The sequence below is a fragment of the Acomys minous genome (assembly GCF_964271855.1).
Source record: "Acomys minous genome assembly, chromosome: 8".
Lineage (NCBI taxonomy): Eukaryota > Metazoa > Chordata > Mammalia > Rodentia > Muridae > Acomys > Acomys minous.
Genome location: NC_140489.1, coordinates 76,424,876 through 76,450,534, shown reverse-complemented (window position 1 = coordinate 76,450,534; position 25,659 = coordinate 76,424,876). Strand labels below are relative to the sequence as shown.

Sequence of the window (25,659 nt, the reverse complement as noted above, 5' to 3'; positions counted from 1 at the left end):
TTAATGTACAGATGCATTTGCTTGTCTGGTTATGAGAGTTAAAGAAGTTTTAGTGTGTAGCTCAGGTCACTCTACCTGATCTGGAGCTAGAATGTCTCTCATTTTATTCAAGAGGGGGATGTAAGTCAAGCAAGCATAAATTTTGAGATAACAGGGCTTTTATTGTATGTTTTCTTTGAATGGTAAATTGAAACACTTTTGTATTTTTAATTTCAGAGAAAATTTCACAAGAGATTTGTGTGGTCATGAATACAAAAGACCAAGAAGCCACAGGACATCTTCTTGAGGAAGTGCTAAGAGACAAATTAAATGTAAGCATTCAAAGACTGAGTTGGATTAGCTGCCACAAATTTTTGTGGTATAAGGGTGTCTTCCTTGGAAAACATACAAATTGCTCAAACGAAATGTTGCTATTTCTTCTTCCCCTATAATCTTTTGTTCTGTTAATATTTTGATGATGCATACTCCATCCCCTGTCCATGTTCCTCATGATGTGGTGACCCTCACTCATAAAATTATGTTGTTGCTACATCATAACTGTAATTTTGCCACTGTCGTGAACTGTAATGTAAATATCTAGTACGTAGGATATCTGATATCTGACCCTGATGGGATTCATAACCTACAGATTGAGAAACACTGCTCTTGGTTGCTTTGCATGGTTCTTATCTTCATATTTACCATGTTCTAAAAGTCCCACTCTTTGCCATGTGACAAGATAAGACTCAGATACAGCTGGAGGCCCATGCCCATCATGCCCTGGTGGCCAATATACTCTGTTGCTTATCAGTACCAGAGATTTAGACAGAGGGAGAAAAGAGAGATAACTGTGACCATAGATGGGTTAATCATGATGCTGAGAAAACTGATGTATGTGTATCAGTTATGAACTGATCAGCTTTCTTCTGGGAAAACAGAAGAAGCAGTGTGATGGATACAGGAACTGTTTCTGTCTTCACCACTGAAGACTTTTACAACCATTTTAATGATAACTTTGTGTTTTGAAATGTTTTTGTTTGCCTAATTGATTTTATTACAGTTTAATTAATTTTGTATTTTCCTTGAGTTATTTTGCTTCTGAGAAGAATTTATAACTATCAGGTAATACTTTTTTGAAAAACATATATGATATGGTCCTGAAAGTTGATTGCAGTTAGGTTTGGGATTAGGAATTTGGATAACATAGAAACAGCCCTGACATCTGGCAGTCTGTACCTAGAGGTCAGCCTTGGTGCCCAAGTTCATCAGCTCCTGAGCTATAACAAGAACATCTACGATACAAGTAGATGCAACAGAAGATAGTGAGTGTGCACTTTCTTTGTTGTAGAAATGACTATTCTTTCAGGAGCTGCTGCAGTCTTTGTTGGTGGCCTAAGAATGAGTCCTTCTGGATCTGCAGAACCAATCTCTTGTATTACATCTAGCAAGTAGTCATAAATAGACCAGTCTCAGGCTCTTATTGGGACTAACACTGCTTCATATCTCAGAATATTCAGATGAGATTAAAAATATAACACCTCTTCAACATTTCTAACCCTGATGTTTGAATATCCAAAGAATCTTGGTGGATGCTGGAAGGAGCTGTCATTTCTTACTTAGCACTCTCTGGCTTCTAGCTTTGCATTTTTCGTCCTTGACTGTCGTGACCTAACAGTCCTGTGTAGCTTTCTGTACATCAGCACAGAGCTATATGTGTTTATCCTTGTCATTTTCTCCTTCATTTTTGCAATTAAAGAAATCTTCTGGTTTTTAATTTGTACAAGGTTACATAGTCAATACATGACTGTGGTGTTAGCTGATGCAAAATGATTTGTGCTAATTAATATCTCCCAAGAGTCATATAAAAGAAAAGAATCAGTATGACATTTTAAAGTTTGACAGGATGATAGTTAAGTCTGAAAGAAGTGGCTGCCTCAGATAGGGATTTATCTAGTTTCATGTAGATTTCTCTCCCATTGTAAAAGCAGATTTATCTTGTGCCATTCTATTTTTCAGCCCATAATTTACAGAAAGGCACAAAATGGTGAATATTATAAGTTCTTTCTCCTGAGAGCTTTTGTCTGACTTTGAAAAGAGCATATAAAAATGATGAAGTCACCACTGCTGAAATCTGCAGGGCAGATCAGTGTGGGTGTAGAGCTGTTCCTCACACAATAGGGGGGATTGTTTTATTGATATGAATAGAAGAAATGTTCCCCATTGAAACTGAAGGAAGAGATTGGGTATGCTTATGGTAATTGCCTGGGAAGAATTTTGCTACATACATTAGGGGTGACCCAAATGTCTAACTGTAACATAATGGAAAATAACAAATTCATGTATGAGGTGGCTATAAATTAAATGGGGAGGCCTATATGTTAACAGGCACATTTCCTACCCCATACTTATGTGCACACACTGGTCACTGACATTTAAGTCATAGGATCTTAGTATCAGTCTTGCTGTCATCCTCTGGTTTATTTACTTTTCTGGGCCTTGTATTTCTGAGAAAGAGCTCTCCAGACATACTTCAGAGAGGTAGATACTGATGCACGGGATTTGTTTGGGTTTGGAAGTGAACGGCCCTCAGTAGGTTGATGTGTTCAAACACTTGGTCTGCAGCTGGTGGTTCTGCTTTAAAAGTTTGTGGAGCCTGTGAGAGGTGAGGTCTGGTAGCAAGTGTGTCACCGATCACAGGCTTCGCAAGGTATAGTCTGCCTGGCCCCACTCTGCTTTCTGTTTTCTGTTTCTGCTATTATAAGCAGGAGCTGTCATAAACTCTGCCATGCCTACACCACTGATGTGGTGTGGCTGCTCAGACTGGGGGGCAGGTAAAAACCAATCCATCTTTTCTTAGGTTGTTTATATCATGTATTCGGTCATGACAACGACAACAAAAAAGAAGTGAGAGTCGGGGTCATTGCAGTGCTGGAAGCTGCACTATGTAGGTTGTAGGCCTTTGCATCTGGATCACAGGAGGAGTGTGAAGCCATTTGAAGCCGTGGCCTCATAGAGCCCTGAATCCTGTAAGTGGAACTTAAAGGCAGTTCTTTAAAGTGCAAGAGAACGAAGGGAGAAGTGTGGGCAGTAAACACTGTTTGAACGTTTCAGAGGGGAACAAAAGTTCCACTGAGAACTTTGCTGGAAGCCATTTAAATTATACCATGGCAAAGAACCAGCTATGTCTTGCCTGAGTCCTGACAATTTTTGTGAGGTGGGGTTCAGAAGTAATGGGATGATTTGGTAAAGGAAATTTCAAAACAATGTCACTCTCAGTCTATAGCACTATCTATAGCCGATCAGATTTATAGTGAGAGATAATAGAAAGTGGAGCCGAAAGATGTAAAAAAACATGCCTGTCTCAGCCTGTCTCAGAGTTCTTCCCATGTAGTGGGATTAGGAATGTAAGCTACCTGTTTGCTCTGCAGTTTTATTTTTTTTTTTTACATCCTGATTGCAGTCCCCTCTCTCATTGCTTCCTGGACCCACCCTTCCTCTCTATTACTCTCTCCCTCTCTCCCCTAGCCCTCCACAAGGATTATTCTTTTTAATAATTTTTTGATATTATAATATCATTGCCAATTACTCCCTTTCTGTTCCTCCATTCAAGCCCTCCCATACACTCCCTTTCTTCTCCTAGGAAGATCACTTATAAAAATGGTCTCTGTCCCCTTGTTTACATAAGGGTGATGTCAGGGTTTCTAAGTGCTAACAAATATAATGTTGAGTACTCAGAACATAGAACAGTAGATCAACCAGAGTTTTTATCCAATGTTGTTATTATTTTCATGAAATAGGCCTTCGACTTCCGTAAATTGGTTTTATACATACAGGAAATAGCCTTTGTAGAAAGTCTATATAGGACGTTACCAAAAACGTTCCCTTAGACTAATGGCATAACATAGTGATCCACTGCTTGCTTAGCATGCATAAGGCCTGGATTTCAGTATCCTGGACTGCAGAATCACCCTCTGCCCCGCAAGCCAGCTTTTTGGTATATTTAATTGTTAACCTCTAATAGTTGGATTCCCTCCCCCCCCCCCTCCTTCCTTCCCTCCCTCTCTTCCTCTTTCACTCCCTCCTCTAACTCTCCTTCCTTCTTGTGCGTATCTGTGCTTTTGTGTGTGCCGATATGCATGCAGTATTATAAATGTGAAGGCTGGAAGTTGATGTTGGGAGTCCTCTTTGGTCTCTCACCCTAATTTTGGAGATAGGGTCCCTCACTGAGCCAGGAGCTGCCTGATTCCACTAGACTAGCTAGCCATCACACTTTAAGGATTCTCCTGTTTCTGAGTTCCTGGTGATGGGATTACATGTAGTCTCCACCACGACGGTCACTTTATGTATGTGCTGATGACCTGACCTCAGGTCCTTAAGCTTGTGGGCCCAGCACATTACCACTAAGCCATCTCACCCAACCCCCTCCTTTCATTTTCTTTATCTACAGCCTGGCATGACCTCAGGAGAACTCATCACATAGCCCACACTCTCTTTCAACTTGCAATCGTGCTATCTTAGCCTGAATTGCAGGCTTACACCATGGGTAACCACACCTGGCTTCAGTTGGTTTTAGTAAATAGGCACATACTGAGAAGTTATGCTTTTTAGTTTAAGCTAATAGTCTTAGTACTTATTATAGGTCTACTTTTCTTGATTGTTTTCATCCATTTAGAGGGCACATGACTCTTAAAAAATCATTTATATTCATTAAGGCTTCATCTAATAATTGGGTGAGGATATGCACTTCAACTATTTGTCTGTGGTATAAGTCTACTTTAAAGTTCAAAATGGTAGGCTATTCTGTTGTCCCAGTAGCTCTAGATACATTATTATTCCAGGGTGTGGCGGTTCTACAATAACTGAAGCAAAATGCTGCTTGGAGCTTATGATTTAATTATCCATGTAGTTTTGTTACCTGAAAACTTGTCTCATAGTCCCATAACTAGAACTTCTCCATTTGTTTTCTCTTTGTCACATTGACTCTCTGCATCTGTGGTGACTTCTCAGTATGTGTGAAGCAAAGTCCTCAAGGTGTGGCTGGGCATTTAAAGCCCTGCTGCCATCTACACTGAACATCTCTCTTACAAATATATTGCTTTCATGTCCCAGCATGTTGTCTTATTTGAGCCTTGAAATGATGTAGTTTTCACTTTTCCTTTGCAGCAGCATACTTGTTGATTTTATGTTTTAAAGCTCAGTATTTCCTCACTGTCCTCCTGGAGTTGGCTTCAGATTTCTAGTCCTTAGAACCCTGCATGGACCAAGTAACTGTGGGGTCATTCTGCATATCCTATTTTGTACTGTAATTAAACACACTGCCTTCACTGCCTCTTTTCACAGGTCCCTCACACAGCTTTGGTATATGTATATGTATATGTATATGTATATGTATATGTATATGTATATGTATATAAATCATTGTGGTTAATGATGATAGAACTATGTTAAAGCAAACTTCTAGAATATATCTTTGCTGGGACATTAGCCAGATACATTTCTGTAGATAAATAGGTAGCTGCTAGGTATCCATCAATCATGTGAGGAATTGCAAAGAGTTTCAGACACTAAGCACACTCTGTTCTAATTGATTTCATAACCAGACACCAGTTCACAAGATGAGAAGATTCAAGGCATGGCAGGATTGTAGATGCTGCAGGAATTAGCTGAAGCGAGTCAGCTGAGGCGATGTAATTGCTGGTAATCCTGCCTTTTGTAATTACAAGAGAGGCCGTGATGAAGAAATGAGCTCTAGACAGTGAAGCAGCAGTGGGGTGAAGAAGTGGATTTGCATCCAGCGTGTGAAGTCTCTTCAGAATGTGCAGTAATATTCTCTACTGAGCCTTGAATATACCTTTCGTTGCTGTTAAGAACGGTTTAAAAATACCCCGAGGCCTGGGGAAATAAATCAGTCAGTAATAAGTGCTTGTTTTGCAAGAACTAAGGTTTAGCTGATTCCTCAGAACCCAGGTAAGTAAACTGAGTGTGGTAACATGTCCTTGGAGCCTCAGTGCTTGGGAGGTAGAGACAGTAACATCTCTGGGGCTTGATGAGAGCATAGTGTGCTTTAAGGTTACAGGCCAGTGAGAAATAATGTCTTTAAAAAGTGGATAATACTTAAGGAATTATACCTAAGATCATCCTCTGGCCCGCAGGCCTATGCACACACATGTGCATGCACAACAGAACACAGATTTACCTGGGTATAATACATATAACATTATGAAATATTCATGCTTAAAAATTTGCATCTTGTGATTCTGTTTATATTTTTTGCAAATATAAATCTATCTTTAATGTTTGCAAATAATTTTAACTTGTACAATAAATAATACCTAGTTAACAGGTTACTAATATATATCTTATAATTAAAAGTTGTACGACATGGTATATTTTTAGACAGAACAAAGCTATTTCTCAATCAAGAGGAATGTACATTCAAGAAAAGTAGTTTGTGCACAAGAGATATAATGGAATTATTAAAGTTGCCTCTGAGTAGTAATTTCAAGTCAAGGATATTTTGCCAATAATTTTTGTTTTTTCTATATATTAGCTCATGCTTATGTAGAAAATTTGAAATGTCACTTACATATGCATCTAGGTCATTACATATGCATCCTTAATCCTTTGAGAAATTCAACCTTATACATGTAAATAAAATCAGGTTATGTAAATTTGGCAGGAATTTGAAGGAAAATTAGTTGGAATAATAAATTTGTTTACTCTTGTCATTCATGTTCACCATGCTGATTGATCTAATAAAGAAATAGGTAATTAATTTCAGATGGTAAGAAAAGCAGTAGTTTGGGCTTTTGTCAAGGATAGCATGGTCTTTGGATTGCTATATGTGGATGCACCCTCAGTGATTATACGTACTTAGGATAAGAGATCCTCCTTTGCTTCAGCCTGCTGTCGGGAGACTGGTAATATTCTAACCAATTGGTAGTGTTTCAGAAATGCTGATTCCTACATCCAGGAAAATGAAAGATTTATATTTTGTATAAGGTTCTGAGAGGTTCTCATGCACATTTAAGTGTGAGGATAGTAGTACTAGCCATTTTCTGCATTTGATATGAGCTTCTCAAAGACAGAAGCCTTTCCTTCACTGGTGTCAACTCAGTGTTCAGTTTGGCCCTCACTGAATGCTGCCTGATCAAATAAAGGGAACCTTACACTCATCCATTGCTCACTAGGACTTTCTACTCTTTGTGACTTTGTACTTTTAGTTAAGATAGGATTTGTTTATGTCAGCTTATAAGTTCTTGCAATGTTTTTATGCATTATTAAATATAAACAGATCACATTACTGGGTATACCATGTAACATATTGTCCTTTGTCATTTTATCTGGGAAATATATATGTATTGTGCTTGCCAAACACAATCTATGGGTTAATTATCCATTTATTTACTCGCAGCCCACTAGCCACAAAGTGGTGTAACATTCTGTAGTGCAGACTCAGGAGAGAGGCACAGGCTTCATTAGATGTATATTGTGTGGGAGCCTTACAGTTTTTCACACAGTATTCAGCTTTGGATATTTAATATCTATATAACAGAATGGGGCCTTGAGTTCCTTATGACAGGAACTCATGGTTGCTAGGACCAGCTCTGTTTTCATCCCCATTATATAGTCTTTGGAATAAAAAAGGGAAGACAGTCCTTAAGAAAGTCTTAGGATTGTAATCCCTCTGCGACTTATTTGCTATATGCTGGATGCAGTACTTAAAAAGGACCCCATTCTTCTCCAAGGTCAAATCCAAAGCCTTTAATTAGAAGAGACTCGTTACATATTTTCATCCAAATCTAGGACCCAGAAAGGTGAAAATGTAAGGCTTTAAATGTGAAGGCAATATGGAGATAGAATAATATGCTAAAAGTGTTATTTGTAAGAGGACGATGTGAAATAAATGAGTGGAGTTAAGAAAAGCACATATTTTTTTCTAATTGATTTTTAAATTCATTATAATTTATTCACACTACATCCCGATTGTTATCCTCTCCCTCTTATCTTCTTGTTCCCACCCTCCCTTCCCCTTCGACCCCATTCCTCTCCCCAAGGCCTCCAAGGGCGGGGGGGGGGGGAACACAGGGTGGGGGCAGGGGCAGGGACCTCTTCTCCCACTGTCTGGCCACAGTCCATCAGGTCTTATCATAAAAGCCTGCATCTCTTTTCTCTGTGTGCCCGCAAGGCTGTCTGCCAAGATCTTGTGATCAAATCGCCAGCACCCAGAGTGCAAGAACAGCCCGTATTTAATATATTGGTGTGTTCAAGGAGATACCACTTTATATGCTTTCAAGGAAGAAATCTGAATAGGATTTAGCACACTTACTGGATCTAGAACAAGGATTGCTGGGAAAGACCATAGACTTGTAACCCACATGCTTATGGAAACATTGTTCTTTCTTTGTTGAGACGGGAATAGGTCCCAGTGTCCCCATGGCATGACAGACCCTTGGTGACAGTATTCTTTTGCTTTCTCTTCATATATTTCTACTTAAAGGGATTTTTTTGAATATTCATCTTCCTTTATGGTATCCAGTCTTTAAATAGTATTTGAACTATGCAGATGTCTGCATTTAGTGAATGGTAACTCTTTGGGTGTGATCAGCTGCCAAGGGTCTGGGTCTTGCTGAGGAACACTGATGTCATTCAGCAGTTTAGCATTTGTGTATGGGCATTTAGTTTATACAGAATAGCAGACATCACCTCAAACACTGGGGTTGATTGCCTACAAGGTGCATTTTTCTCAGGTTTCAAGAAAGACATTAAAAACAGCAATCCTTGTCTCTCACTTATTAGCTAATACTATGGATTCTAACAGGTATTATGTTGCCAAAGAATAAATTGAGCCACAGGCCACAGTAAGATTATAAAAATCACACAGAAAGAATGTTCCAGAGATAGATTGAAAGCCAGGGAACTGTGCTCCTGAGTTCAAGTTCTTAACTAGACTAGGTTAAAAGCTGACTTAAATATAGGAAGACCATAGTGAAGGCTCAAAGCTAAGTGGGCCAAACAAAGAAAACAAAGATTTTATAGTAATCATTAACGTTTAGTCAGACTGGAAGGAAAGTACATCTCTCCACCACTCCCTTGCCTATTCCCACACTAGGGCTGCAGACTGAATGGGAGTGAAGTGGGATAGTGGCCAGTTCTGATTCTGAGATGAGTCAGCCAACAAGTTCTGTAAAAAGTGGGTTGGCTTCTCAGAAGTTTTTGAATCTCTGGCTCCTGGACTTGACACTTCTTAGGCTTAGTTAAGCCCTGACTTCTCTTGAAAGGAAGCTCTCTTACTGCCCATCTTCCTCCCTAGTGCCCACGCTTTAAATAGTATTTCCACTGCACAGATGTTTGCACTTAGTGCATGGTAAGTCTTTACTCAATGGTCGTTAAGCTATAACAAAAACATTTAATTTTGGTATACTTCTTTAATTTTATTGGATATCTTGGAAATGTGTTTTAAATATTTAAATGTTTTTAGCCAAAATATTTAGAGGAAGAAAGCTTGTCTAGCCATAGATTGTTCCCTGTGCTGTGCCTGCGAGTGGAAACATCAAGAATGACAGCCCTGATTGATGCTACGGCATTGCTCAGACACAGGTTGTCATGGCAGCCAACATGCTCCTTGTTTATTAGGATGTCAAAGACACCGGTGCCATATTTAGGTTAAGTCAAATCTCTTTACTCAAGCATAAAAAATATTGATTATTTCTAGCCAAGAAAAAAGATGTAGGGCCAAAAATAATTACACTTGACTGGAAATAATTATCAAGGGTCTTGGTTTTAAGAAGAAAAAAGATTTATAGTTAGTTGGTGTGTGTATTCACATATGTAGGTTTATGTTTAATAGCCTTTGTAAAATACTCTCTGCATATACATATCTTATCTGATGAATGGCGCTATATTTTAAATGGAGTTTTAAATTTATCAAACAGTTAAGCAAATATATTTTAATAACAGTTAAGTACCTACCACTCTACAGATGAATAATAGGTTATACATAAATCCGTATCCTGTGTTCTGAAGGATGATGTCAATTTAGTCATGAATAGTTAAGTTTCAGTAATATGGAAAAACCCTTAATACATTAATAAGTACATATAGAATTAGACCAGTGTTTGTAACACAGAAGGAAAATGGCCTTTGTGTTTAAAACTCTGTGTTGAATAAGAGAGTTGGTGTTAGGTTTTGAATAAGTAGATTATAAACAAATTATAGAGGAATTTAATAATGCATTCACTATTTTAGAATTAATATAATAGGAGTTACATAAAATGCAACATCTATAAAATTGTATGTTTTGAAATAGCAAATGAAACTGTTTAAGGCATTAATCTTGAAATATTCTCAATATTAGGGACTATTTTTTTCATAATGTTCAACATAAAAATATAATAATATATTAAAATATTAATATTATAAAATATTAAAATATTTTAAAAATGACAACCAAGTAAATGCAATAATGTGAAGATCATTTGCAAATGCTCTCCTGTCCAGGTTTTTTCAGAATCAGAAGTGTTTTTATTATTATTATTACTTTTATTATTATTATTTTATGTTTCTTTTTTAACATACACATTTTTATTATTACACACGAATAAAATAAACTATATACAGCATGAAGAAACAAGAGACAATCATGAGTTCTATAAATATTACATTCATAGTGATTTGGCTATTTATATTTATCAAACTTGAAGTAAACATCTTACCTATTTTGTTGGATCTGAATTTCTGAATGGAAATCAGTATCTCTCATATCTCGTCTCTTTTAACTTAAATCATCTATCTTGATCTAAAAAGAACTTATTCCCTAACCAGTTAAACTTGATTGTAAGGCTAGACTATCTGGTCTTCAACCCTCATCAGAGACTTGAAAAGGCAGTCCAGGTCTTTTTTTAAAAAGCACAAGGATAAGAAATAAAATGTGAAGATTACTCTTTCCTGCCAACCGAGCTGGATTTAGAACTACGTGAGAGAGGCCCAGCTCTGGATGTGTCAGTGTGGGTTTTCCATGAAGACTTAAGGAGTGGGTATGAGTTATGCAGTAGGCTACACCTATACAGAAAGTGCACCGCACCATCTTTCACACTGGGGCCCTGTCGGCGCCGCACCGTCCAGCGGAAATAAGACACCAACAACCAGACTTCTTCTTGAGATCTTTACTCAGGATTATGCTCAGTGGGAATGGCCCCGAAGAAAGGAAGGGCCAAGCTTAAGTACAACTCAAGGGCCAATCAGCTCATGCCAGGTGTCACCTCCTCATAGGTCTGCGTCAGAGCAGGACTGCGTGTCATTAGATCACCAGTTACCCTTGCACAGCCTTTTGCCATATAAGGACTTGTTTATCTTAGAGAGCGCTCGCTGTCAGGATGGCAGAAGGCGGAAGCCTGCGCCATGTTAAGGTGCGGCACCTCTCAGCTCTCCACAGGGCCCAAAGGAAATACTCGATGGCTCCCTTTCTCTGTTTCCTGTCTGGCCCTGGCCTGAATCTCTCCAGTCCACTTCACGTCTTTCTGCATGACATACTGACACTCCTAAACTATGCAATGTGAAATCCCTCCTCCTGTGAGTTCACAAGTCACTGTAACAGGTGTTCAGTTAGATGAACAAGCCAACATTCTGAAGCACAGTATAGCAGAGGTCAGGGGAGAGTTGGGAAGAAATCTCTTGAACAGGAAATCTAGCAAGGTGTCTCCGGAATGAAGAGTTCCTTAAAGTGCCCCTTGCTGTAAAACCCCAAAGCAAGCAAAGCTTAGGCATGCTGAATGACTGTTCCATCCCCACAGAGGCCATTAAAATTTAATGGAGTCTCATCTGCAAGTTTCAAGTAAAATCGGAATTCAGGAATATCATCTCATGTCTGATTGTCCCTCAGCTACAAGGCAGGAGGAAAGAGAATTTCAGATATCACATCACTGGAGACAGCTATTAAAATCCAGGAAGTGCTGAAATTTAGCCAGTGTAGTGCTTGGAAGAGAACGGGCCAGTGAGAGATGGAGTAAAACACTGGGGGGAAAAATGTGGTCTTCAGATGCAGTGGCTAGTATGTGCAAATGTATGAAGAAAAGGTTTAATGCAAGGATTATTCCTAGGCAAGTTATTCTTAGAATTAGAAACAAAAGGCTCAAGGAATATACAGCTAGCGTAGTGGGCAAGATGCTTGGATAAACATGAATATCAAACAAGTCCACAAAACTCTTGCAGGTGAATATAATTCAATATAAAATTATATGAAAATGAATTAAGCCTAGTTTTCTTGGATACAGATTATTGCATGTACAATATGGGAGTAACATATGCGGTTACCTTATAGTATGTTGAATATGATCCAGCTGTTGCTGGGAGCAGAGATAAAGTGAGCATTTCCTCCTCTTTCACAGGAAGGTGTCAAAACTGACTTACCAATGGGTTGGCTTGCCATTGGAAGTCTAGGATTTCTGATGTATTGGTGATATCTTTGTTTAACCGTTAGAAATAGATTTCTCTGCATGTTAAACATTATCGTAGGTTTATCAGTGGTATTAGTTATACTGCATTTAGTGCCCTTTCCTTTTTTTATTTTTTATTTATACCTTAGGTCACCCTGTTATTGTTCTTGTTACAGCAACTACTACTGATAGAATTATTAGAATGTTATCCATGTAATATTCAGAGACTATTGGTAATTGTTGGTATTAAAACATATGGTATTTTTCTTAACTTAAAACTGCTGTTCTTTCGTATATATGGCAGAATTTTAAACCCTGTTAAGCATTTGCTAGTTGTGAAAAATATACCTGTTTCTTTTCTCAACTATTCTAAACTTTATGCTCCAGAACTTTATCTATGTTTTGATGTTTAGGAGCTTAATTCATTATATGGCTCATGATTTTAGCACAGATCTCATTTATGTGTATGCAAAAGGGAATTTTTAAACTAAATCAACTTTTCTGAATTCAGAATTCGGCATGATAAGATCTGTTTTTGTGGTTGCCTTGATTTCTATCTGACCAATGAGAAATGAGTTAGCTTCCATGCATACAACTTACAGTACCACGCTCTTCCTGTTGAAGACTTGAGTTTGCAGGCCCTGTCAAAAGATAATTTACTCCTCACAGCCATTGCAGTAGCAAGAACAGCAGGGCAGAGCTTCCTCTCTGAAATGCAACTCCTAACAAGAGGTTGTTGGTCAGTTGCTGCCTGGCTGTGAGGCCTTTATAAGCATCCTGATATTAGGAAAGTCTAGTCTTAAGCAACGGATTCTGACAAATCAGCTCATCCTTTAGTCACATAGGAGACCTATCATTATGACTTGGGAAAGTTTTGGAAATCTGCTCCAGGGAGACTGACATCTCTACTCTTACTTTGTAGAACATAAGAGAGTCTGCAGGAGGAAAGGCATAACTGTCATGGCAAGGGGTCTGCTATACAAACATCATGGAAGAGTATGGATCAAGTTAGCTGATAGAGCCTTCTAAATTATTTGGATACATTAGAGGCCCACGAATACTTTAGTGTTTCTTTGTAATATCTAGATGATGTGATTTCTTAGTAAACATGATGCATAATAAATTGATATTTGTTATATATATATATATATATATATATATATATATAGATACATTTTGAATAATCCATAATTATTCTCTTTGAATATTTGAAGGTTCTCTTTGAACTTAGGGCTCAGTACAAATTTTAAGTGGAAATAAAATCTTAAGCGTTATCAATGAACTAGTTTCTATGCCAGAACTAGGTCTTGATACCTTCTCTCTCTATCCTCCCATAATTTATAACAGTATATGGACTTACTCTATTGAGTAGGGCATCTTGGGGCTACAGTTCCATGTGTTAGGAGCAGCATTTTTATTTTAGAAGTTTTTATTGTAAGGTGTGATATGTGCAATGTAGGTGTGAATCCTGAGATATGAGTTCCTGGGACATTATTACAGCTAGATTTTATAAAAGAATCCTATACAACAATTGTTTTTTAAATTTTATGAATTTATTCAGATTACAACTAAATTGTTATCCCATCACTTACATCCTCCTATTCCTCCTTCCCTCCTGCTTTCACCCTATTCCCCTCCCCTAGGTCTATGACCGAGGGGGACCTCCTCGCCCACTATATGGTTATAGACTATCAAGCCTCATCTTGGTAGCCTGCTTATTCTTTGAGTGCCACCAGGCCTCTCCACCAAGGAGAGGTGGTCAAATATGGAGCACCAGAGTTCATGTCAAAGTCAGTCCCTGCTCTCCACATAACTGTGGAGAATGTCCTGTCCATTGGGTAGATCAGAGTGGGGGTTCGATGTTTACTATTGTATTGTCCTTGGTTAGTGCAATAGTTTGAGCAGACCCCTCTGGGCCATGATCCACCCATCATGATGATCTTCTTGTATGTTTCTAGGACCTCTGGGTCCTTCTGTTTTCCCATTCTCCTATATTTCTCTTACCTAGAGTCTTAGTAGGATGTCCTCATATCTACCCCAATCTCCTAATAAGTGAAGACTTTCGTGGGACATGCCTTTTGGGCTAGTGCCCAATTATAAGTGAGTATATACCATATGAGTCTTTCTGCTTCTGGGTTAACTCACTCAGTATGATCATCTGTAGTTCAATCCATTTGTTCACACATTTTGAGATTTCCTTGTTTTTAATAGCTGAGTAGTATTCCACAGTGTAAATGTACCACAGTTTCTTTATCCATTCTTCTACTGAGGGACAGTTAGGCTGTTTCCAAGTTCTGGCTATTATAAATAAGGCTGCTATGAACATGGTTGAGCATATGTCCTTGTTGTGTGGTGGAGCATTTTCTGGGTATATTTCAAGGAGTGGAATAGCTGGGTCTTGAGGAAGCCTTATTCCCAGTTTTCTGAGAAAGTGCCAAATAGATTTCCAAAGTGGTTGTACAAGTTTGCATTCCCATCAGCAATGAAGGAGTGTTCCTCTTTCTACACATCCTCGCCAGCATGTGGTGTCACTTGAATTTTTGATCTTAGCCATTCTGATGGGTGTAAGATGGAATCTCAGAGTTGTTTTGATTTGCATTTCCTTGATGATTAAGGAGGTTGAGCATTTCTTTAAGTGTTTCTCAGCCATTTGATATTCCTCTGTTGAGAATTCTGTTTAGTTCCAAGCCCCATTTCGCAATTGGGTTGTTTGGTTTTGTGGTGTTTAATTTCTTGAGTTCTTTATATATTTTGGGTATTAGACCTTTGTCAGATATAGGGTTGTTGAAGATCTTTTCCCAGTTTGTAGGCTGTCGCTTTGTTCTGTTGACAGTGTCTCCTGCCTTACAGAAGCTTCTCAGCCTCATGAGGTCCCATTTGTTAATTGTTGACCTTAAGGCCTGGGCTGTTGGTGTTCTATACAACAATTCTTAAGTTTGTGTTTATAATTAAAGAAAAACTTGGAACAAGAGAATACCAAAGTATAAATACTTTATTGGGAAAGTATTTTTATGATTGATATATTGCCCCTTCTAGATCTAGTCTAACGTTACCACCTTTTGTTTGTTTGTTGAGACAGCGTCTCACTATGAGGGCAAGGTTGGTTGGCATGGAGCACACACAGTTCCACCAGCCACTGTTCTGAGTGCTGGGCTCAAAGATGTGTGCCATCACAGCCAGATTAGGTACCTATTAGAAGGTGGTTTTTGGCTGTGTCTTTATTTTGGGTTATTACTGCCCAAGTGCAGTTCCTATTTCTCTCTAACAGACATCACTGTAATAATTTCTTATTGCGTTCTTTGCTTCTGGTCATTCCAGGTAGAATGACATCTACTGCTCAGACTATGGTGTTTAACAGGCCCCGGCAGTCCCACCCCCACATCCCGCTGAGCTTTTCTCCTCCTGCCCCTGAATAGCCACTGCAACAAATTCTTCATAAAACAGAAATCATGCTCCTTGCCGAGTGTTTCCTCGGTCTGCAAAATTGTTTGCCTATTTGTAACAATTTCCTACATTTTTTTGTATTTTAAAATAGTAAACATTATTCATAGATTAATTCCAATTATCTTTCTTGGGGTTGTCTGATACACTTCAGCTGGGTTTGTTACTGTACATGCTACAAGGCTCCATGAGTTTAGAGCAGATCTGTTGCTTTGTCATGGAGTCGCTTATGTTCATGTGGGCCTGTCTGTCTAGACGATAAATGTCTTCTGGTATGGCTTTTCTCCTAGTGTGTCAAAGTCATGTCTGTGGTTCTGGACCATGTGGGCCGAGATATTCAGAACTTCATCACAGACCAGTGCTACAGTTTCATCTGTGTGAATGTAAGTAGTAAACAGTAATGTCTGGAAGAATTTGAGACCCGAGCATACAGTGTCAAAGAGAATGCACCTTTCTGAACCCTTACATGTGCTATCTACTCTGTACTGAAAAACTGTATTTTTTACTATTTCATATAAGAAAACATTATTCTCAGAACCCAATTACTAGCATGAGATGCAAATATTTCTTCCATAGACAGTATTTTTAATTTTCCACACATAGATAACATGACATAATTTAACCCAGTATATTGCTTAAATCTTAACATATATAAATTGTAGGTATTTTTTCAAGTGGTTTAATGGTTAATCTGATAAATACATTGGCTATTATGTAGAACTCTCCCCCTCCAGGAGTCAACTTCTATTCTTTAAGATCTTCCATTCATTTTTCTCTTACTTTCTTTTCTTTGAGGTTGTGCCCTCTGATTTTCAAGAAACCCAGAAGTTACTGAGTATAATTGAAGAGAGCAGCTGTCCTCTCCTGTATCCCGTAGTTGTTGTTTTGGTAAGTGAGTAAATGTCGTTTTTCTCTCATTGAACCTCTGTTTCCTTCTTGAGAACTTAATGATTCTACCTGGAAAAGATTAGATTCAATTGAGTATCCACCAACGTGCAAAAGACTTCAGAATTTCTAGGCTGACTTTTCTTCTGACTTTTGTCTTTGTAGTTATGACCGTGTGGTTCAATGAAATTGGAAAACTAGCTGATTCTACTAGCCATCAATTTCTTTATTCTCACCAGCACAGCAAAATATGTGGCCGAGTTGACTGGTTTTTAACCTAATGTCTAAGAGCTGTATTTAGGGTGTTCTGTCAACATAGCGGAAGCAATGGATTCTCTATGCCATGGAAGACATAAGTACAGTGAGTGAGTGGTATCAGGAAGAGTGGCCTAGACATTTTTGGAGAGACAAGCCACCTCCTATGTACCACATATACATTCATATATGTGTGTATTTATTTGTTTTGTAGTACACACACACACACACACACACACACACCCCTTTGCAGTTGACTGAAAGAATACATAGACTGAAGACTTCACTGAGTAATAAGATCCAAATTTATGCTAGACTTACTGGATGGGGAAACAGGCCTTAAAGTCTGTAGGATTTTTTACAGGACTTTCCAAGATCCGCAGAAATTTCTAGTGACTGCCCTGTGCCTGATGCTCAAGCCTATTCTGTGGTATGGGAGCTTAATTCTTGCTATAGATAAGATAATTTATACAGAAAAAGACAAAGCTCTGCATTACGCATACCTGGAGTGGGAGCAGTGGGAGTAGGGAAGGGTTGGGTAGAGTCAGATTAGTTTATTCACTGGCTAAGTGTATTTGGTTATGTGTGCTAAAGATAGGTGCTAGGGGAGCAGCTACTATGGAAGTCTATACACTTGCATTATTTCCGGAGCAACAGAGTGTCATTGAGTGCTTTAGGAAGGTTGTGGAATCAGCTCAATGGTGGAAGGCTGCAAGAGGCTTTTGGGGTGAAGGACATATTTGAAGTCCTAGGTTGAGCCCTCTATTTCTCTGTCCAGATTATTTGTATAGAGATCTTCATTTGATATTCATAGGTGACAAGCCAGGGGAGCCATTCAGTCCAGTGAAAAGAAGAGAGCAATGGCTTAGTTTCTTTCTCAAGATGCTTCAGTTTGAAGTTCATTTTCCTGAGTGTAGAATTGAAGCTGGTAACACTAATGTTGTAAAGATTAGCATGAATGAATACAGAAAGTAACTTCCAGCCCAGCAATGGGCCCCTGTAAGCCTGCAGTGGTGGCATGGGCCTTGGTACTTGTCTGGTTTATCTTCTTTCTTTCTGGATAGGATGATTCAAAGTTCACTTGCATTAACCTGCTTTCCAAGCTTTGATCACGGCTTCTATCTTACTCCTGAGTAGTTCCATTGGAAAGCCTCTCTTTCCCAGTTCAGTATCTCATCTCTATCATATGATTCCTAAGCTAATAGTTATTTATGCCATAATCATCACATTAGACCAAAGGCATCCCAAACTTGTTGCCTTATGAATGAAAATTTAGCTAATCATTCTCCAAGTTAGTAGAAGTGGAGAAATAATACAATTATAAAATTCAATAAAAATGACTTTAAGTCTAGATATGTTATTCTTTAAACATTAATGGAAAAATATATATACATGTAGTGGGGGAGTTTATAAGATAAACACAACTGTGTCCATAAACATATCTATATTTTTATTTAACTAGAAAAATGTATATATTAGAGGTCTCAGAAGTCTATTCACGTCCTTCTAAATTAACTTTGCTGAGGAATTACTACAAAAATATGCTTTTGTTTTGACTTTTAATGAGGCTTTAGTTAAATGACTTTAAATTCTGAGACTAAACAAAAAAGAATCTGGCCATGTTTGTACATAGATATTCTTTATTCATTATAAACATGTTCTAAAATTATAAGTTATGGATAAATATGTATTTTTTCTTTGAAATAATATGGTTCGATAGATATAAATTTCAACAGGATTGTCTAACAGTCACCACATTGCCAGGAATGCCCTTGGGTTCCTCATCTCCATGTGTTGGGAGTACATGGATGTTTTATCCCTTTCTCTCCAAGCTGTAAATGCTTACAGGACTGTTTCGTGCCATAGGAACCATATAAGAGCTACCAACTTCCAATTTGACTCTCCCTGGGGAGAGTCAGCTAAAAGCCAAGGGAAATTATGTTCATTTCTTTCTCTTTTATACATCTGTGAAGTTTTTAACTGATACTCGTCAACTTAGAAGGTTATCGCTTACACTGTAACTATTTCCCGTGCTGTTGAGGTCAAGGACAGGAAAAGGAGGCCTGGAGGTCAACTAAACTGAGGCGTTTGACCCAAGTATTAGTGTATGAACTTTTAAAATTGAGTTTAATTAATGAAATAATTGTGTGTGTGCACACATGTGTACAAGTGTGGATGGATACACATGTGCATTAGGTTAGAGGATAACTTATAGGAGTTGGTTAATGTTCTTCACTGTATTCTGTGGCTTAAATCCTGTGCACATGCTTGATGCCTTTATCTACTGAGCCATCACACTGGCCGTGGGGAGTTTAAAGAGGTAATCATTGGCACTCGGATCAGTAATGATGAAGGTCACATTTTCTCATTTTGTCAAGTAGATACACAAAAATCCTTTTGTAATTCCTTGGCTTCTGTCATCAACAGGGACAGTCAGCTTTTGAATTGATCGTGTTTAGGAAATTACACACTGAAAGGAGCCCCCAGTATGCTCCTGAGTTCTTGGTGTAGTAGACTAGATTTTAATCTAGAGTTAGCGCAAGTCTTTATTACGTGGTTACTTAATGAAAACTCACAGGAGTTTCTTTAGTGCTTTAGAGGAGATCTCTAGCACTGGAGATGTTTATTACGTAGGGTAAGCTGACATGGGTAAGCAGGCTCTACTTCGAGATCCAGCTGAAGTAGGGTACAACATTTCTACAAAAAGACAAGAGGAAACAGTTTTTTGAAAAGAATTAGGAAACTTATTAAAATAAATTTGTTTTTTTCTTTTAAAAAAGGTTATTTTTCATAATTTTTGTACTCATGTGGCTATTGCATAACAATATGTTATAATAGGCTTCATTTCAAGGGCTTTTTTTTTCTGAAACATTTTGGGTAAGTTTAATTTTCTAAAAGTTCTTTATTAAACTCTTGATGTTCAAAATACTGTTCTAGGTCATCTATTTGCTCATCACTGTTATTTTCCCTTTATTTGTTTTTATATTGGTTTACTTTGGCATATTCCTCTGTTGATAACATTTAGTATTATTTAAGGAACAAACTTGCATTAGATTTTATATTTTTATTAATTATTTGTGAACGTCACATGGTGCATTTTGAACACATCCTCTCTACCCCTCATATGTCCACCCTCTAATTGTCCTACGCCTTTCTACTCAACTTTAAGATGAATTTTTTTTCCTTTTACCCCATTGGGTCCAATTTGTGTTGGCCAACTAGTCTTGGGATTGGGACCAGCTCTGCTGTGTGGCCACACTACATGTGTGACATTATTAGAGCAATCAAATGCTAATTGCTTTTAGCCAATGGTGTGATCAAATGCCCCCTTCCCCCATGTTGGAAGCTAGCATTACTTTGATCTACCTAAAATCTTCATTTTGGTATATGTAACTGCATATTTTTACAATAAGTCAGAGATTGTTGTAAATATTGGCCAATTGATTAAAATCAGATGTTTGTATTAAATGTAAGAAACCAATATTGGGTAGAATAACTCACATTGTCTGATAACAAGTATATCTCTCACTAGGAGAATATTCCCTATTTGGAAGAAAAGACTCTATTATAGATTAGTCATATGAAAACATTTACAATTTAGGTAGTTTATGATAGCAAAAATGTCTTAAATACATGTTAAAATTAGTGCTTTCTCTATCAAAAATTATGTAAGACTATATTTGAATTTTCTTTTTAAGCCTGATTTCTGTATTTTGTGTTGGTGAATAGGCATTGTACATAATAGCAAGTTTCACATGATATTTTTGTATCATTACGTAATTTGCTTTCACCTCACTCCTGTTCTGACCCTTCTCTTTCTCCCCACTCCTCCTCCACTCCAATTAGTTGGCTTTGTCTCTTAGGCAATTAGGCTTCTCCTCTTGTTTTCCTAAATATTCACATGATTTTATGCAGCTCTACAAAATCTGGGATCCAAAGAAAAGAGAAAACACGATACTTGTCTTAAGACTGATTTAAATCTTTGGAGGATTACTGTGAGAAAGTCTTGTCTATCTATATTTTCGAGCATTTTCCTCTAACAGCTTCCTCATTTCACATCTCATGTTAAGATCTTTGATGAGTTTGGAGTTGGGTTTTATTCAGGGTGAGAGATGGGGATCTAGGTTCATTCTTGTATGTATGTGTGCCTATCCATAGTTCCAGAACCATTATTCACGAAACTTTGTCCTGTGATTTTCTTATATATCTTTGTCAAAGTTAGGTAACTTTGTCCTGTGATTTTTTTATATATCTTTGTCAAAGTTAGGTAACTTTGTCCTGTGATTTTTTTATATATCTTTGTCAAAGTTAGGTGTCTTGGCTGGGACTGTGTGGACTTGCTTCTGGGTTCTCCACTCGACTGTGTTGATCTATGTGTCTGTGATTATCCCAGTGCTTTCTGTGCTGCTTTTAGTGCTTTTATGAATGTGACCCTATATATCTCGAAGCCAGGAGTGGATTATCTACAGCTTTGTTCTTTTTTCTTAGAAATACTTTAGCTACTCAATCTGTTATGCTTTCTTATGAATTTTAGGGTTTTCCCAGTTTCATTAAAATATCACTGTCTTTGGAATTTTATAGAATGTTTCCAGTAATGTAAACATGTGTGCAATCTCAATTCTGCCAATCTATTACCACGGGAAATCTTTCCAAATCTTGTAGTTTGTTCTTTAGATTGTTTTTGTCCATTATTTAAAAATTTCATTGTAGAGGTCTTTCAGTTCCTTAGGCAGGTTTACTCCAAAGTATTAGTTTTGATGGTCTTGTGATTAGAATTGCGTTTCTGATATTTTCTCAGTATGTTTATTATTGTTATGCATCAATGCTACTGAATTTTCTATGCTGTTGCTGTATCCTGCTACTTTGCTGAAAGTGTTCAGTAGTTCTAAGAGTTACCGTTTAGAATCCTTACTGTCTCCCGTGTAGAAGAAGATTATGCCATCTTGCTGCTTTCTTATGTGCATTTGCTTTATTTCTTTCCAGTTCTAATTCTTTGCTAAAACCTTGGGCATTCTCATGAATAAGAATAGAGAAAGTCAGCAGTCTTGGCTGGTTCTGGATTTTATAGTGCAAATGCTTTGAGTTTTTCCCATTTAGCATAATGGTGACTGCAAGTTTGTTATTCTTTATAGAATATTATCATGTTGAGGTACATTCCTTCTAATCCTAATTTCTTAAGAGCTTTTTTACAATAAACGGATCCTTGACTTTGTTGAAGCCACATTCATGTGATTTCTACACTTAAGTCGGTTTGTGTGATGTTTTATATTTGTTGACTAGTGTGTATTGAAGCCCTTACATCTCTGGGTTGTAACTAATTGGGAGAAATGAATGGTTTTTCTGACGTGCTCTTCAATTTGATTTGCAAGTATTTTATTGAGAATTTTGCATCTGTGTTCATATGGGAACTTGGCATACAGTTTTGGTTTTGTTTCTGTGTGTTTATCTGGTTTTGATATCTATAATATTGGCTTCATAAAACCTGTGGTTGTGTTGCTCCCCTCTCTAGTGTATGAAGTGGTTAGAGAGGCATTAGCTCTTTACACATCTGGCAGGATTCAGCAATGAATACATGTGGCTCTGCACTTTACACATCTGGTAGGATTCAGCAGTGAATACATGTGGCTCTGCACCTTTTTTTTTTTTTTTTTTTTTTGAGGCATTTTTTTTTGAAGTTTCTGTTCCATTGCTTGCTATAGATCTGTTTAAATTGTTTATGCCCTCTTGGTTTAATTTTGGTAAGATGTATAGCATGGAAATTCGTCCAGTTCTCTTAGGCTTCTCAGTTTAATAGCACTAATAATTTTCTGAATTTTATTGGTATCTCTTGTCAAGTTTATTCTTTATTCTCTAATTTTATCAATTTTGATCTTCTACTTTTTTGGGTAGTTTGGCTAAGGGATTATCTAACATTTTAAGGATTCTAGTTTGTTGGTCATTTATATTTGTTCACTTCCATTTTGTTAATTTATGCCATAGTCTTTATTATTTCTTTCATGTGCTGACTTAGGATTTGGCTTGTTATCTCTTCTAGATTGCCATTTTTTCAGATATTCTAAAATCCTAAGTCTATCTTATATTTTTAAACATAGGTGCTTTCAGAACTGCTTTGAGTGTACATAACAGGTTTGATATGTAGTGTCTTTATTTTCTGCTTTGAGACATTTTCAATTTTACATCTTGTTTTCCTTGATGACCCACTCCTCAATCCATACCATGTTCTTTAATCTCCATGAGTCTGAATTTTCCTGTTGCTGATTTCTCTCACTATTGACTTCTAATTTTACTTCATTATGATGAAGTAGAAAATGTAAGAAATTATTTCAGCTTCCTATGCTTGCTAAGACTTGCCTTGTATTCTATTATACAATCTATTTTAGAGATAGTTACATGAACTATTGAAAAGATTGTATATTCTGCAATATTTGCATAGATTGTTCTGTTGCTATCTGTCAGGTCCATTTCATCTAGACCGCATTTAACTAAGATGCTCTTTAACTTGCTTCTTTTTGGAATGACCCATCTGTTCATGAGATTGGGCTATTAAAGTCTCTCACCAACTCATCATTGTTGTGTTGCAGTTAATTTGTAAATACTTTACATATAGAGTGTTGGTTTCATGAAATGTGTATGTCAGCGTATATTGCATATATATTTAGAGTTGTACTTTCTTGATGGGTTGTTCCTTTAACCTTTTTTAAGAGATTTACTTATTTATGTATTCTTATGTATTTGAGTGCTCTATCTGCATGTATGTATAAATGCCAGAAATGCGCATCAGATGTCATTATAGATTTGATGGTTGTGAGCCACCATGCGGTTGCTGGATATTGAACCCAGGACTTTTGGAAGAACAGTCAGTGCTTTTAACTGCTGAGCTCCTAACTCTCCAGCCTGTTCCCTTCATCTTATGAAGTAACCTTTGGTATCTTTTCTAAGACTGTCATTTTGTCAGATGTTAAAACAGGGACACCTGCTCACTCCCTGCATCTGTTTGTGTTGGTATGCCATTTGCATTCTTTTTCATAAGGAAGCATTTGTCTTTGATAATCAGGTATATTTCTTGTTGAAGTCCAGCTTCAGCACCACAGGGTAAACTGAATGGGGCATAGAATTTGTGATGGGGCCAATACTGCTTGTAACCAGTGACTGATTACCCAGCGAACCGAGGGTAAAAGGCTTGGCTCTTCAGGCTGGAACTGATTGTAACCAATGGGGGCATATTGCCAGCAACAAGAGAAAAGGAAAAGAAGAGAAAAAAGACCATACACACACACACACACACACACACACACACACACACACACACACACTCAATGGATGAACAAGACAAGCTTCAACAAGCAAGTTACAACAAGCTTCAACAAGTTTCCACATATACACACACACACACACACATACACATACATACATACATACATACAGACATGTATAAGTGCATGCAGAAACACACACATATGCACGTTGGGTGGATGGAGCAAATTCCAAAGAACAAGCTCCAACCATTTTACATATATATATATATGTATATATATGTATATATATATATACACACACACACAATTTATACATATTGGGTGGGTGGAGTAAACTCAAATGAGTGAGTTCCAACAACTTATTTTTTTTCTCCCACAGCTTATACATCCCAGCCAAATCTTTCAAGCAGTACAAAAATCACAATGTGGTTACATTCTATTTTTATTTAAGTGAACAATTACAATGAGTATATGCAGAAAAAATGTTCCCCAATACCCTCAACATGATTAAATGTTTTATGTATTATGGGTGAGAAACAAATGTGAAAAACAAATTATTGCCAAGAACCCACATACATTTGTAACTAAGCAACTTGTGATAGATTAACAAAGTGTAAGCAAACGAGGTAATTTTTTTTCCTCCAGGTTCTCTTTAACTGGCAGGCTGCAATTTGTGGTTACAAAGAAAGAATCAATTATCTTAAAAAGTAATCTTAGGAAAAATCTTAAGCGAATCACAAGTTTAAACTTTTATATAAAAAACTATGAGCCCTTTCTACCTTAAATCCTCAAGGTGCACATCTACTCATTAACAGTTTCTATTAAAGCGGATCACGAAGCTGAGGGCAAAAATGGGAACAAGAAAGTAATCATCATCTGACCACCAGTCCAGCTTCAGCAAGAGAGTCACATCAGCAAGTGCTAATTTGGCTATTGTTCTTGCCCAGCAACCTCAAAAAGTCCCTAGCTCTACTATTAAGAGGGTGCCACTCCTTGGAATACACCCAGAAGATGCTCCAGCACACAACAGGAAAATTTGCTCAACCATGTTCATAGCACCCTTTTTCATAATAGCCATAACCTGGATACAGCCTAAGTGTCCCTCAGTAGAAGAATAGATAAAGAAACTGGTACATTTACACTATGGAATACTACTCAGCTATTAAAAACAAGGAATTCCTGAAATTTGTGGACAAATGGATTGAACTAGAAATGATCCTAATGAGTGAGTTAACCCAGAAGCAGAAAGAATTAAATGGTATATACTCACTTATATCTGGACACTAGCCGAAGGGACATGTCCCAAGAAAGTCTTCACTTACCAGGAAAGTGGGACAGAGGGGAAGACTTCCTATTGGGACTCTAGGTGAGAGAAGTATGGGAGAATGGGGAAATAGAAGCACCCAGAG

At 37.5% G+C, this 25,659-nt stretch overlaps 1 protein-coding gene across 3 annotated transcripts in view; it reads left to right on the top strand.

The window, feature by feature from the left end:
- Positions 1–25,659, top strand: part of CRPPA (CDP-L-ribitol pyrophosphorylase A) — a 298,335-nt gene that overhangs the window by 109,473 nt on the left and 163,203 nt on the right. For all 3 annotated transcript variants that reach the window (XM_084791215.1, XM_084791217.1, XM_084791216.1), the window contains 3 exons: positions 217–311; positions 16,145–16,237; positions 16,650–16,742. In XM_084791215.1, coding sequence (XP_084647341.1) covers positions 217–311; positions 16,145–16,237; positions 16,650–16,742 — 281 coding nt within the window. The remainder of the gene's footprint in view (positions 1–216; positions 312–16,144; positions 16,238–16,649; positions 16,743–25,659) is intronic.